The 15,000-nt window shown below is 45.3% G+C and overlaps 1 protein-coding gene across 1 annotated transcript in view; it reads left to right on the forward strand.

The window, feature by feature from the left end:
- Window positions 1-15,000, forward strand: part of wnk4a (WNK lysine deficient protein kinase 4a) — a 150,361-nt gene that overhangs the window by 121,625 nt on the left and 13,736 nt on the right. The window contains exons 16-20 of the mRNA XM_084078416.1: window positions 3,797-3,848; window positions 4,296-4,433; window positions 11,716-12,383; window positions 13,104-13,547; window positions 14,610-14,700. Coding sequence (XP_083934542.1) covers window positions 3,797-3,848; window positions 4,296-4,433; window positions 11,716-12,383; window positions 13,104-13,547; window positions 14,610-14,700 — 1,393 coding nt within the window. The remainder of the gene's footprint in view (window positions 1-3,796; window positions 3,849-4,295; window positions 4,434-11,715; window positions 12,384-13,103; window positions 13,548-14,609; window positions 14,701-15,000) is intronic.

The raw sequence follows: 15,000 nt of genomic DNA on the forward strand, positions 1-15,000 counted from the left end.
AACGGATCTGGTGGCTCCGCACCGACCGAGACCTGATTGAAAACAGACTGTGGTGGTGGGGAAGTAACTAAGTACATTTAATCAAGTACTGTTATGTTACTTGAGTACTGTTTTGGGGTACTTTTACTTACTTACTGTATGTTTTTAGTCCACTAAACATCTCAGAGGCTTTATTCCACTAGAATGATTTGACAGCTTTAGTTATTTTGTAGATTTAGATTATTATCACAAAACATACATTCATCAGTTGAGCCTTATTTTATTGGAAAAGAGCCACAAGCTCACAATGTGAACTTGTAGAGCTGAGATTTTGAAAGGTTTTTGACAAAGTTTGAAAACTTGTGAAAAGGGACATTCTGCATAATGAATACAAATGAGAATACTGGACTTCAACTTGTAATAGATAGAGTACAGTATGTCTACATTGTGATATTATTACTTTTACTTAAGTAAAAGAAGAGTGCTTCTTCAATCACTGCCCCCCTACCCCCCCCCCCCCCCCATAGCTATTTGCAACCGCTGTCCGCCCGCAAGCTAGTTAATCCTGGAACAAGGCAGAGCTAAAGCTGCTCCTGCTGTGTGTGAACAGAGAGGTTTCTATTCTGAGAGAGAGAGCATTGTTTAGACGGGGGTCTCATCATGGATGAGACCACCAGGATAAATAAACCCATGGCTGATCTATAGCTGTCAGTGGCTTTTCCTCCGACCGCCACATTATATAGACGCAAAATATACGCTGTAGCCCCCCCGGGTTCTGTATCTCCCCAGGGGGCTGTCAGTTAAGACTCATTAAGACCTGAAGCCGACACTCTACAAATGTCTTCTAAATCCCAACAGTTTTCTGAAAAAAACCTATGTTTCTATATCAGTGGTGCTCAAACTTTTTCATGGCAAGGACCCCCAAAATGTATATGTATTTGGCCGCGCCGACCCCCGTCTCAAAATGTTTAGTTCCAGGGACCCCCCAGAAGCAAAGATTTGAGTTAAAAATGTTTGCTTCAAAAAATATATATATTCAAAGATTTGCACACATTTTCAAGATTTTTCAAAAATAGCAGATCTACAAGCACATAGCGCGGGCCAAAGTGTAAAATTATGCTTTTTTTAGCTCAAATCAAAAAGTGACAGAGATGCGTTCCAGTTAATGGGTTAAGAGCAGTGGTTCTAAAACTTCTTCTTGTCAAGGACCCCCAAATTGATATGTATTTGGCTGCGGACCCCCATCTCAAAAGAGGTCTGTGTTGTTAAAAATGTGCAACATTATTCCAAGGTTTTTTAAAAGCAGATCTACAAGATCACAATGCACCGCAGTGCGACACGTTGTGAGCTTGTAGATCGGCTATGTCCGAACTTTTGATGCTTATATCAACTCATTTAGCTGCCTGTGGAGTGGGGACCCCCTGGAACCCTGTCTACTAGGACCCCACTTTGAGACAGACAGAGAGTCTGACAGGTGGGCTTAGTACAGAGCCCTGGGGCACACCGGTCAACTAAGTATAGGATTCAAAGGAGAGAAGAAAAGAATACTTGATGAATTAAAAAAAAACACCAACAAGGGACCACGATTCACAACAGCAAAACTAAATTAAAAATCTGCTTATAAACCCTATCACAGCGCTCAGAGAATAGTCCAAATGTCTTCTATCCAGTCGTATCGTCATTACTTAACCCCTTTTAGACCTGGAACGCATGTGTCACTTTAGATTTCTTTGGCTATTCAAAAATAGCAGATCTACAAGCTCATAGCGCGGCACCGAGTGCCGCGCTATGAGCTTGTAGATCTGCTATTTTTGAAAAATCGTAGAAAAAATATATATATATATATATTTTTTTAAATCTGTTAGGATTTAGAAAACATTTTAAGAATCGGACTCAGGCCTTAATGGGTTAAAAACACACAGCTTTTTTTCCAGAATATTTATTTATTTTAAATACTTCCGAGCATCCGAGCATCTCCCACACGAACGAGTCGGCATTCATCCCTGCTGTTGAAATGAATTTAAAAGTAAAGTACAGTCAAAAGTTACGTGTTCTGTTTAAAAATAGAGGTGTTTTTGAAGTAAGACACTTGAATTATTCTCCGAGAGCAATGTTGGAGTTTATCAACATATTTTTTAATATAGTTTTGCTGTTGTTAATCATCATTCATCAAGTATTCTGTACTTGCCACAAAACAAAAAAAAAGAAATCCTCCATATATTCAAGGCTTCACGGGGTGAGTAATTGATATAAGAAAAAAAAAAGTCATTTTCGGGGTGAAGTGCACCTTTACACCAGGCTGTTAACACAGATTACAGTGTTTATAGTGAACAACCAGCAGTAAAGTGAAACCTTAACGGTGATCTGGAACGCTCCATAAAGTCATGGAGTGTTTATTACGGAAACGCTGCGCGCCAAACGACCGCTAACGTCTTGCTAGCATCATCAGTGGCGCTGGATTAAAGGTACAGTCTGCACATCATTAAAACACTAAATCATCACAGAGCCCAGAAGCTTCAACTCTTGTCGTAGCAGATCTACAAGCTCACAACATGTCGTATCGCGGCACATTGTGATCTTGTACATCAGCTATTTAGCTTCACACCCAATATGCCTTTTTCCTATCAATTACCAGATAAAGCCTTGAATTCATGGGGAACTGTAGTTTGTGTCACAAACTGAGCGTGGGTTCAAACCACAAAGTATTCGGATTATATGGAGAGAGTTGATATAAACATGTTGTTGTATAGTTTGACTGTCGTTAATCTTGGCCGCCTATTTAATTTCAATTCATCAAGTATTTTCTTCTTTTTAGGGATTTGTAATTAACTGTGAAGGAATACGGCACAATCAAAAATTATCCACGGGATGTGAAACGTATAGAAAGAAAAGTAATTTTGTAAATGGTGCATTTATAGAGCACCTTTATGCTAGGCGCTTTACATTCACCCATTCACACACACATTCACACACACATTCACACACAGACGGCCTGCTCATCTGGAGAAATTAGGGGTTCAGCGTCTTGCTCAAGGACACTTCCACACTAACTCTGGGGGAGCCCGGGATCGAACCGGGAACCTTCCGGTTCCCAAGCGGCCGCTCTAGCTCCTGAGCCACTGCTGCCTACAGTATGTGTTCCTTTTAAAGGCAGTGGGTTGTGGTTAGACAGCATTAATCTCATGAACCCTAGCGTCCTTATTCTGGGGGCAAACATGTGGCGAAAACAGGCTTATAGTACGAGCCCGTTGTGAGCTTGTAAATCAGTTGTTTTCGGTAAAGCGTAAACAGGTGGTGACCAAGTATAGAGCCCTGGGAGACACCGCAGTATAGGATTTTTGTGATTAAAAGGATAGTTCACCCCCAAAATAACTTTTTTTTCTATCGATCAGTCACCCCATGGGGACTTGAATTTATGGATGTATGGATATAAAAAAGTCCTTTTTTTGGGTGAACTATCCTTAGTTTTTGATCCACCTGCTTACGTTCATAATTGAACCGTCAACTTCACATCTATCAGTGTTATCTGATGAATTCATCTGATCTCAAAGCAAAAGAACTAATCCTTCACATGTGCAAACAGTCACTGCCTGTCTTTAACCCAAACAAGAGATGAGCTCTGTGTGTGTGTGTGTGTGTGTGTGTGTGTTTGTGCTCTGATTATGTAATGATCGGAAAACTCCCTCGGCCTTGTCACAATTAAGAGCTTTCTGAGCGAGTCCAAATGTGTGTCATGAATACGGATGCAGATTGTTAACACATGGACGATGATGTCTGCATAACGTTTATAATAATAACCACATGGATTGTGTTTCAGCCCAATCTGCACAGTCACCTGGCAAGAACCCTGTCCTCCTCTTCTCTGCCTGGTAAGACCCCCAACACCATTTTATCATCATCATCAATATGGTCCAAATAGGATCTGAAAAGGTGAAAGTATCCAAGCATTATGTCACACATCATCTCTTGACACAATAGAAATCTACCTTTTAGCATGTTTTTGTGTGTGTCTATGTGTGTGTGTGTGTGTGTGTGTGTGTGTGTGTGTGTGTGTGTGTGTGTGTGTGTGTGTGTGTGCATGTGCGTGCTTGTGTGCGAGTGTGTATTTGTTGTGCACTTTGCTACTGTGGTGGGAAAATGTTTGAGGACCAAAACATGTTTTTTACTCTTATGTAATACAATTTTTTTTGAATCGTGTGTGTGTGTGTGTGTGTGTGTGTGTGTGTGTGTGTGTGTGTGTGTGTGTGTGTGTGTGTGTGTGTGTGTGTGTGTGTGTGTGTGTGTGTGTGTGTGTGTGTGTGTGTGTTGTTTCTCAGACCTAGAGGTGTCGTCGGGCCCCGGTGGCATCGGGCTGCACGGTTGTTCTCCGCTGGCCGCTGGAGACTTGTTCAGCGCAGACATGACTTCACCTGGGAGACCCCTGATGCGCTCACAGTCTTTCCACAGCGCTCCAGGTAAATAGCCCTCTGCCCCCCCCCAACCAGGCCCCCCCACCAGGGGCCCCCCACCGGGGGCCCGTCCCTCTGCTTCTGGGCATAGAGGCCCTGCATTATTTACCACAGTGGATCTCAAACTTTTTCATGCCAAGGACCCCCAAAATGATATCTATTTGACTGCGTACCCCCATCTGAAAAGATCTTGTACCAGGGACCCCCCCAGAAGAGAAGACTTATGTTACAAAAAAATCTATATCAGTGGTCTTCAACAGGGGGTCCTCAGAGTTAGTACAGGGGGTCCACCAAATCTTTGTGTGACACGATTTTTTTTTTACATTAACCACTTGAACCCTAGCATCACTTTTCTGAGGAGAACTCGCGCTGCGAGGCGTTGTGGGCTTGTTGTGGGCTTGTAGATCTGCTTCTTTTTTTTTTGTAATTCAAATGTTTATTTGTTTTTCAATATGGTACAAAATGTAACTTCAGTGGTACAAAACAGCATACAGCATAAGGCTCTGTCTATTAGGTGATAGATCTGCTATTTTTGGCAAAGAGTTATAGGTGTCAAGGGAAAAAAAGAGCAGCAAAGGTTTATCTGAAACACAATATTATACAATATAGAGTAGGGGGTCCCTGCTTCATCTCTCTCTCTGCTAGGGGGTCCTTGGCCTGAAAACGTTGAAGACCCCTGATCTAAATTATTCAAAAGTTTTCACACATTTATTTTATATTTTTTCAAAAATCATCAATAATAGCAGATGTACGAAGTGTATACGTTATATCTAACGTATAAATGGATAAAGTGGTTAAAATGATTGTGACGCCATATTAACTCATTTAGCTGGGGACCCCCTGGAACCCCCCCAAGGACCCCTGGGGGTCCCCGGACCCCACATTGAGAACCACTGAGGGCACAGAGGCCCTGCATTGTTTACCACTTTTCACCACGCAGCAAAAAAAAAGGAAAAAAGGAAAAATTGCAACAGCTCTTTGGCAGAGAATAAGTCGAAGCGAGGCGGCCGCGTTACGTCGTTAAAACCCACAACCCCCCCCCCTCCTCTCCATCCCTCGTTTCCCCTACAGTCTCTCTCTCTCTCTCTCTGTATTGTCGTTCGCCCTCGCATGGCGCCAGCCACTCTCTCCCCTACGCCTCAAAGCCTTGGTCTGTGTCCGCCAGCCTCACAAGCCGGGCCTCCTGGGTAATTACCTCACCTGAAGGGCACTTTCTAGCTTTTTAGACACACGCACATACACACACACACACAAGCACACACATGCGCACGCACACGCACACGCACACGCACATGCACACGCACACGGACACACACACACACTGGTGGAAAATGTACATTTTTTTTTTTACTCAAGTAAAAGTATCAATACTGCAATGTAAAAAAAGACCTCAAAACAGTACTGTACTTGAGTAAATGTACTTAGTTACTTTACCACCGTGCACGCACGCACGCACGCACGCACGCACGCACGCACGCACGCACGCACGCACACACATGCACGCCCACAGCATTGTGAATGAGAACCCTGTGAAGCAACGAGAGTAAGTGAGATACTCTGAAACATCTGTTTGCTAGAAAAAAACTCCTGCAGCATTTCCTAGAAAGACTCCGCACGCACACACGCACACACACACACACACACACACACACACACACACACACACACACACACACACACACACACACACACACACATGTTAGTGGTCCACTAACATGTTCATGTCAAGGACCCCCACAGTGGTATGTATTTGGCTGTAGACCCCCCCCCCCCCTTTCAAAAGGAATGCGTACCAGGGACCCCCATAAGTGAAGATTTGATTTGTCAAGCTTTCATCTAAAATAGCAGATCCCCAAGCTCACAACGCGTTACATCACCATGCGTTGTGACATAAAATATGGCTAAAGTGGTTAAAATGATTGTGACCACCCCCCCACACACCCCAAGGACCACTGGGGGTCCAATGATCTAAATGACATCTCCCCTTCTTCCTCTTGTTTGTCTGCGTCCTCCTGCAACCCCTGTGGTCATGTGCTGTACAGCAGCTCTCTTGGCTGCTGGCCAGTGAACACTTTTATGAAGTGTTGCATAACTTAACTTATGTTATTTGTGTTTACATTATGTGTGTTAATGTATGTTTCCATCATCATTGGGAGCAGACAGACAGACGGGAGCTGGTTGTCGACGCTGTTAACCCCGTCTGCTCTGACAGCATGGATTAAAGGAGTAGTTCACCCAAAAAAGGACTTATTTTCTATCAATTATTCACCCCATGAAGCTTTGAATTCATGGAGATTTTCTTGTTTTTGACGCATTCCAGAAAGACAAAAAAAAAAAGGAGCGGGTGTGTATCTGGTAGGAGACTCAAAGAGTATACTTTGAGTCTCCTACCGGATACATTAGCATCTTTCTGCCAGTAATACTTTTTTTTTGTCTCAGGAATGCGACACAAAGAAAGCCAACGCTCGCCCAGTGGTGGAAGAAGTACTCACATTAAGTAAAAGTAGCAATACCACAATATAAAAATACTCCGTTACAAGTTAAAGGCCTGTGTTCAAAATGTTGCTCGAGTAAAAGTACAAAAGTATTGTCATCAAAATATATTTGCACCAAAAGTGCAAATATAAAAGTAAAAGTACTAAAATGTTTGAAACTAGCCGATCTACAAGCTCACAACGCGTCGCGATGCGACGCGTTGTGAGCTTGTAGATCGGCTAGTTTCAAATAGCCTATATATAAAATAGGGCTGACGTGGTTAATGTTTTATCTAACTATATAAATGGCGACCGACTTCCGCACCCTCGGTGTCCACACCCCACAGCTCTGTTATCGAATAAACAACGCACCGCCAGACCACATGTCGCCAACTGACTCGCCACGGCGGCCGCGCTGAATTTACGCCTCGCGTAGGGGACATCTCACTGTTCACTACACCTTTTCCACCGCGCAACATAATTAATTCTACTCACCAAATGTCGGACAAAACGGAAGGGGAGGCAGCTTCGTACCGTTTACCGTGCGCACGACCTCATCACCACAACAGCAGGCAGCCGCTGCGGGGTTTTTTTCCTTTTTTTCCAAACTTTTTTTTTGGTCACCATTTTCTCCAGGCACCATTTCTGGTGTAACGTCGGGTGTTTCTTTTCACCAGCCAATCACCTTTCACGTTGCCACGTCCGTTGCCACGTCGCGCTGACGTACGCTAAACAAGCGCTGCCGTGCGCACAATGCAAACGAGCCCAAAGGCGCGCAAAAATAAGCCGACCATTGCTTAGACACAAAGTCAGACCTGGCAACGCAGCCTACGCCAATCATGTGTGAGAGATCTACAAGCTATGGGGCAGAGACGCCACCGTATCTTAGCAACAACTACAGCGCTCACTCTCATTGGTCGTGTCACGCTAAGAGCAGTCTCCAGACAATGGCATCGCAGACAGCTTGCTGTTACTGCTGTAGCCATCACAGGCAGTTGCAGCACGACGGACAGGGCGCTGTGATAGCTGCCATGTCGCTAACGCTAACCTGGTTGTCATGCCTGCAGCGGCTGTGCAATCACTTTGTCAACAATGCACGTTCGTGTGGTGAATGTCTATATTGCTGCTCAGTTCGTCCATTGTAGATGGTGTATGTTTGTGTGTGTCTTCTGGAGAACTATGTAGCTCCACAGCAACTACAGTAACTAACGTAATGGCAGGACCGCCCCGTGCAACGCATGTTAGGCTGCATTATGGTCATGTAGTAATTTCAGATAATTTCGCTCCGATTAGAGCAGTGTTTATCAACCCTTTCACGCCGCCCCCCCCCCCCCCCCCCCAAATACACGTACTTGATCTGGGACCCCCCCATTCTGTTTGTTTGTGAAAATAGCCGATCTACAAGCTCGAAACGCCTCACGTTGACAGGCTTTGTAAGCTTGGAGATCGGCTAATTTCTACATGATTGCCTCTTTCTTACATTCTTTGCCAATGTGGCCCATGTTTTCATAGCATAGTTTATTGACTACTTCTGTTGCAGAAATGGCCATTTCCTTTACTTTCGTTTTTTTATTGTCTCCGCCAGGCCGCAAGGCATGGCGCAAGACTATGTTTCACCCCCTGTCCGTCCGTCTGTGATAGCTAATCTCTCACATCGTTGACTTGATCGCAGCAAAATAACAGCCCGATGTGGAGAGTCAGTGAGAGCTGGATAAACGACGTAACATGTGTCAAAAGGACTCTGTACGGCTGTCGATAAATGAACACATGACGTCGGTGGGAGAGGAGATATTGTCTCTTTTGGACAAACAGCAGCGTGGTGCTGATGTTTGTTGTGTGAAGCAGCTTAATGCCACAGTGTTTGTGTTGGAGCGCCTCAGTGCGGCTGCAGAGTTCATGTGCAACCTCTTCCAGAGAGACACAGAGACACTAGAAACTCTGGTGGGGAAAAAAAACACTGCTGGGCATTGACTTTCCTATGGACATTGATCTACACACTGCAGGTATATCTGCTACACACACAACATCAAACTACACACTGCAGGTATGATGCAGCGTTTGCATTACAGCCAGCATGCCAGCGTAGTTCCCATATGGTTTCAAGGTGGGGTAAACCATATGGACCCCATGTCAGCAATGTCAGCGGCATCCACTTCAGTCCCAACTGCGATGCCCATGCAGGCTATAAGTAGCTTCTACCTGGCCCTTAGGTGGGCCCCAACTAGCCATGTTTATGTGGGACCAAGGCGGGTCCTAACTGGGTTTGCCCATGCAGGCTTTAACTGGGTTCTACCTGGGCCCTAGGTGTACCCTAACCAACCACAGTGCAGTGCCCATCGCTCCAATTGTTGTGACGTCAGGCCTCTCAATACTGCACATTGGTGGAGGAGGAGGGGCCGCAGGGCGACCGCACACATCGCTGAACCAATGGTAGCCCACGGATGTTTCCTCTGGGGATTTACAATCTGCCCCTCTATGCCACATATCATCCGCACTACAGGGTCTTCACTGACCGAGCCACGGCCCCACTGACCCTCATGACGCTACGCCACTTAAACGTGCGGCAGCATGCGCTGGGTTGCCAGGTTTGCACAGCCTGCGCCAGAAACAAGCAACCACCTTCATGAAAAAAAAAAAAACACCGAAATGGTCCGCAATGTTCCAGGGGTGTCCCCGCGCGTCCCAACACTCCACAGGGGGTCAGTGGACCATCAGGGGGTCCGCGGACCCCCTGTGGACCCCCTGAAACATAACAAATATTATTTCTTCAAATTTTTTCCTTTTTCAAAAAAACTTTTCCACAGTTTCACTCCGGCGATTTGGGTCCCCCAATATACACACGGCCACGCTGGGCCCCGTGCGCGGCTGGGGTTGAGGGGGGCGTAGCCCCCCGAAACTCTAGTGTTTTATAATATAATTTATTTCTGCAAGTAACTCGTAATTAAAGTGGTTAATGTATGTTTTATAATATAATGATTTATATCTGCAAAGTAACTAGTAACTTAAGTTTTCAAATAATTGTAGTGGAGTAAAAGTACAATATTTGCCTCTGAGATGTAGTGGAGTAGAAGTAAAAGTACTGTGTGTGTTCGATTCCTTCGACAAATGTTGCGCGAAAAAAAAAAACTCGGGCAAGCCGTGCGCGTTCATGTGGTTAATGGAGTGTAAAGTGGCACACGGAGTCATTACCGACGACAAAACCTCTCTGTTCTCCATGGAAACTCATCTTTTATATAAAATACACAACAGGGATTTTATGCTCTTGAATGACTTATTACTTGGCCCGGGGCGAAAGGAAGAACTTGAAGTGCGCTCCAAGAAAGTGTGTGTGTGTGTGTGTGTGTGTGTGTGTGTGTGTGTGTGTGTGTGTGTGTGTGTGTGTGTGTGTGTGTGTGTGTGTGTGTGTGTGTGTGTGTGTGTGTGTGTGTGTGTGTGTGTGTGTGTGTGTGTGTGTGTGTGTGTGTGTGTGTGTGTGTGTGTGTGTGCGGCGAGAGGGAAGGAGAGTGATAGAAGTCCTCTGTCTCCGTCGTCTCTGGCCAATGTTCCGTCCTCACTGTGCCGAGGAAACACACACACCTCTTTCAATGGTCTGACATAAGCCATTCGATCCGGGAATGCATCTATATTCAAAAATAGCAGATATACAAGCTTGTAGATCTGCTATTTCACTTTTTAACTCAAATCTTTGCTTCTGGGGGGTATCTGGAACAATATATTTTGATATGGGGGTCCGCGACCAAATGCAGATCATTTTGGGGGTCCTTGACTTGAAAAAAGTTTGAGAACCACTGATATTATAGCAACATATGTTTTTTCAAAAAACTGTTAGGATTTAGAAGACATTTGTAGAATCCCCAGAAGTTAAAGTTTGAGTTAAAATGTTAGCTCAAAAAATATGTATATTCAAAGATTTGCATAATATTGTCACTATTTTTGAATAGCCGAAAGACATCTAAAGTGACACAAATGCGTTCCCGGATTCAATGGGATAAGCAGTGAAACAGGGACACTGACGAGCCTCTCGTGTAGTTTTTTGTTTTGCAAGATTTGATCGGGAAAGTTTGGACAGATGGCTCCTTGCAAACTCCTATCTTAATTAGAGCCTGACAGATCTATCAGCCTGGCTGATATATCAGTTTGCCCAATATGTCGGCCATTATTTGTCCTTTTTGACCACATTGGTATCGGCAATTATGCAACCGATGTATGTCAATTTGTATCCCTATTTTGGGCATTTCATAGGCAAAAGTGTGTAAACATTTTTCAAAGAATTTCAAAAGTTGCTGATCTACAAGCTCACGATGAGTCCCAAATATCAAAACCTTTTATCTATCAAAGTGTTTCTCCAAAATCAGGATCGGCATCAAAGACAAAAATCGGTCATGGGTGGGCCTCTATAGTCTTATATATGTTGTTGTTAGTCCCACCAGGATTCCGCCCAGAAAAAGTCCTTGATTCCACAACTTAAAAAATTATGTTGTGTTGTTTTGTAGGAGCGTTCCAGCACCACTAACACCACCACTACCCTGCTCACAACACCATAACTAATGATGTTAATGATGTTAATGATGCTTTTGTTACTTGTTATGTAATTGATAATTTCTTACTAGGTAGATATTTGTACAGAAAGACCTAACCAGGGACTGGGGTCGCAAATTAGCCTCGGCTATAAACCCCACATACAATGCACCGGTTTCATGTTTTATAACTTGATACATTGTGTTTAGTATTGTCCCTGTCAAATAAACTACATCCCAAATACAAATACATGTTAACAATGTTAATGATTTAAATGATGTTGTGTTGTGTTGTAGGGCCATTCCAGCACCACTACCACCACCACTACCCCGCCTCTCTGCTGCCCCAGCACAAACACCACAACTACCACCTGCCGCCCTTCATGGGGGGTCCCACGCACTTCCCCTTCCCGCAGTACCCGGCCCCCCCCGGCTCCCCCACGCTGACCCACGCCCCCCTGACGCGCGTGGCCAGCAACCCCGTCTTCCCCACCTCCCCCCCGTCTCCGTGCCCGGGCTCCCCGGGACCCCTGGAGACCCTCGAGGGACCCCCGACGCACCACCAGCAGCAGCAGCAGCCCCCCGCCAACATGTGGCCCCAGCACACGCAGCCCCTCTTCTCCCTGGCCAACGTCATCTCCATGGCCATGAGCATGGCCCAGTCCTTCATCCCCCCGCCCGGGGGGCCGCTGCCACCCGGGCCCCTCATGGCGGCCCCTCAGCCCGGGTACCCCGGGTCGGCGTACCCCCCCGCCCACTACCACCAGAGCCCGCCCATGGAGGTCCCCTCCTACCACGGAGGAGGAGGAGGTCCGCCCGGCCAACACGACTACTACTACTACCCCACCGCTGACAGCCCGTCCCAGATGGAGGGGGTCTACCCTCAGGATGGGGGGGGTCCCCACAGCTGGGGGTCCCAGCTGACCCCCTCCACGTTGTCTCCCACACAGTCCACCCCCCCAGAGGTACGTAGGCCTGTCATACACTGTCATGTGTGAGGTGCGGTTGGCGCAGTCGGTAGCGCTGTCGCCTCACAGCTAGAAGGTCCTGGGTTCGATTCCCGCTGTCAGGTGATAAGAAGCGCCCTGCTCACTCCTCATGCATTGAAGGAAGCATGAGCTGGGCTCTGGGCTCTCCCTAGGCTGGCAGAGGGAGAGTAGCGCCCAGGATTACAAGCTTAGGCAATTGGCACTGGGTGAAAAAATGGGTTACAAAAATCGTGGGATAAAAATGTTGAGAAGGAAATATATATACTATCATTCAGTGGTTCTCAAACATCTTCATGTCATGGACAACCAAATTGATATTTATTTGGCCTCGGACCCCCATCTCAAAAGATTTTGTGCCAAGGTCCCCCATAAGAGAAGATTTGTGTAAAAAAAAAGAAGAAAAAAAAGTTAATGAACGTGATAAAAGTTATTAGAAATTGTTAAAAAACAATTAAAAAAAAAATCAAAAACAGCAGATTTACAAGATCTTGTAGATCTGCCATTCTTGAATAGCCAACGTATGGTTAAAATAGTTAAAAATGATGGTGATGCTATATTAACACATTTAGCTGAGAACCCCTAGGACATTGAATTTACTGTATACGTGCCAATGTTCAATGCCAAAAACACAACTAAATCATTAATGGCAATTATTTGTATGAACAATTAATGATCAACTAAAGATGTCATCAACAGTCCTACACAGAGGTCCAGCATCAGGCCATGTCCTTGTTCAGCCCGCCCAGCTTGACCCAGGACGACCCTACCCCCCAGGCCTACTCCAACGTCCCATACCAGGAGGACCTTACCCCCCAGGCCTACTCTAACGTCCCATACCAGGAGGACCCTACCCCCCAGGCCTACTCCAACGTCCCATACCAGCATGACAGCTCCGAACAGACCTACATCAGTGTCCCATTCCAGGATGACAGTCCCCAGCAGGCCTACACCAACGTCCCATACCAAGATGACAGTCCACAACAGACCTACAGCAGTGTCCCGTACCAAGATGACAGTCCTCAGCAGGCCTACACCAGCGTCCCGTACCCCTCATCTCATGCCCAGGTCCAGTCTCAAAGCTGCAGCTCCAACACCTCTTCAGATCTGTCCCCTTCCCCCCCGGAGAGCCCTGAGAACACAGTGAGTCGTCTTCCAGGTCCAACGTTCAGTAAGGTTTCCTTAACTCATTGACTGCCAGAGTTTAAACATCGTCTATACTCTGTAGTGTACACAATGTTTTAACTCTGGCGGCCGATGCGTTAACTCTATGGCTGCCCTCTGCCAGCGATTTCACTTACTTTTGAAAAATCATAGAATATTTTTCTTCTCAAAGATCCACCCGCCGATCACTTTAAAAGACTTAGCGGGGTCTCGGAGAATCTGAGAAAAGAAATTGTGCCGTCGTGATAATCCATTCCGTAGTCAGTTGAATGTGGGTTGTTTTCACCAAAAGGCAAAAGAAAGTAGAGAAAATTTCACTTGTCTAAATCTTTAACATTAGATGGGACAGGGCTGGGTTTGTTGTTGTGATCACATTATTTCCTGGTCTACTCTTCTCCAGAAGTCATAGGATCTATATTGTCCAAATACTCCACAACCAGTTCACCCCTGATGCAAGCTTGTGCATCTGCTATTTTTGTGCAGTATTTGAACATTGTTTTTATACTTTTGAATTTTTAAGACAAATGTTCTCTTCTGGGGGTCCCTGGCACAAAACATTTTCAGATGGGGGTCCATGGCTAAAATCAGATGTATTATTAATATTTTGAAAATAGCAGATGTACAAGCTCACAACGCGTCGCATTGCTTGTGAGCTTGTAGATCGGCTATTTTCAAATGGCCAAAGTTTAAATAGGGCTGAAGTGGTTTATGTATGTTTTGTCATGATAATTAAAATCTACAAAGCAACTAGTAGTAACTAAAGTTTTCAAATAATTGTAGTGGTGTAAAAGTATAATATGTGTGTGTGTCACTCATAGGTTGTCGAACAGCGCCCTCTAGCGTAAACCAAGCAGTCAAAGAGTTCATTTGAAGCCATATTACTGTGTAATATTTTCAATTAAACTAAAGTATTTATTTTAATATCATCTTTCACTGGTACATGTTTAAAAGAAGAAAGAAACATTCCACATGGATGTGTTGTTTTTGTTTTGTGAACCCACTCCAACCACAGTGTGACACAATGTAATATCTTCTCTCTAGTTATCATCATCGTGCGGCGGTCCGTCTCGTCCCACGATGCCTGAGATGAGAGGCAGCGCTCCCAAACCCAAAGCCTCTCCCAGCGACTCTGGTAAGACCTTCCACGCACGTGTATGCATGCACGCCCACGCACGCACGCACACACACACCATAGACTGTATAAATGAGATGGACAAAGCCACTCCGCTGATTTCTACAGACCGAAAATGAAGCCGATTGTTCCAAGACTGTAGGTCCGCCATCTTTCAATATCGCGTCAGAATGAGACCAGACCATTATTGGTTGGGTAGCTTGTCAATCAAGAGCGGGGGCGGGGAATGAATGCTATTGGTTGTGTAGCTTGTCAATCAAATCATCCCGCCCCTCCTAGAGAATAGCCTACTTTATCGTC

This window comes from Gymnoscopelus microlampas (assembly GCF_963454915.1).
Source record: "Gymnoscopelus microlampas genome assembly, chromosome: 14".
Classification (NCBI taxonomy): Eukaryota; Metazoa; Chordata; class Actinopteri; order Myctophiformes; family Myctophidae; genus Gymnoscopelus; species Gymnoscopelus microlampas.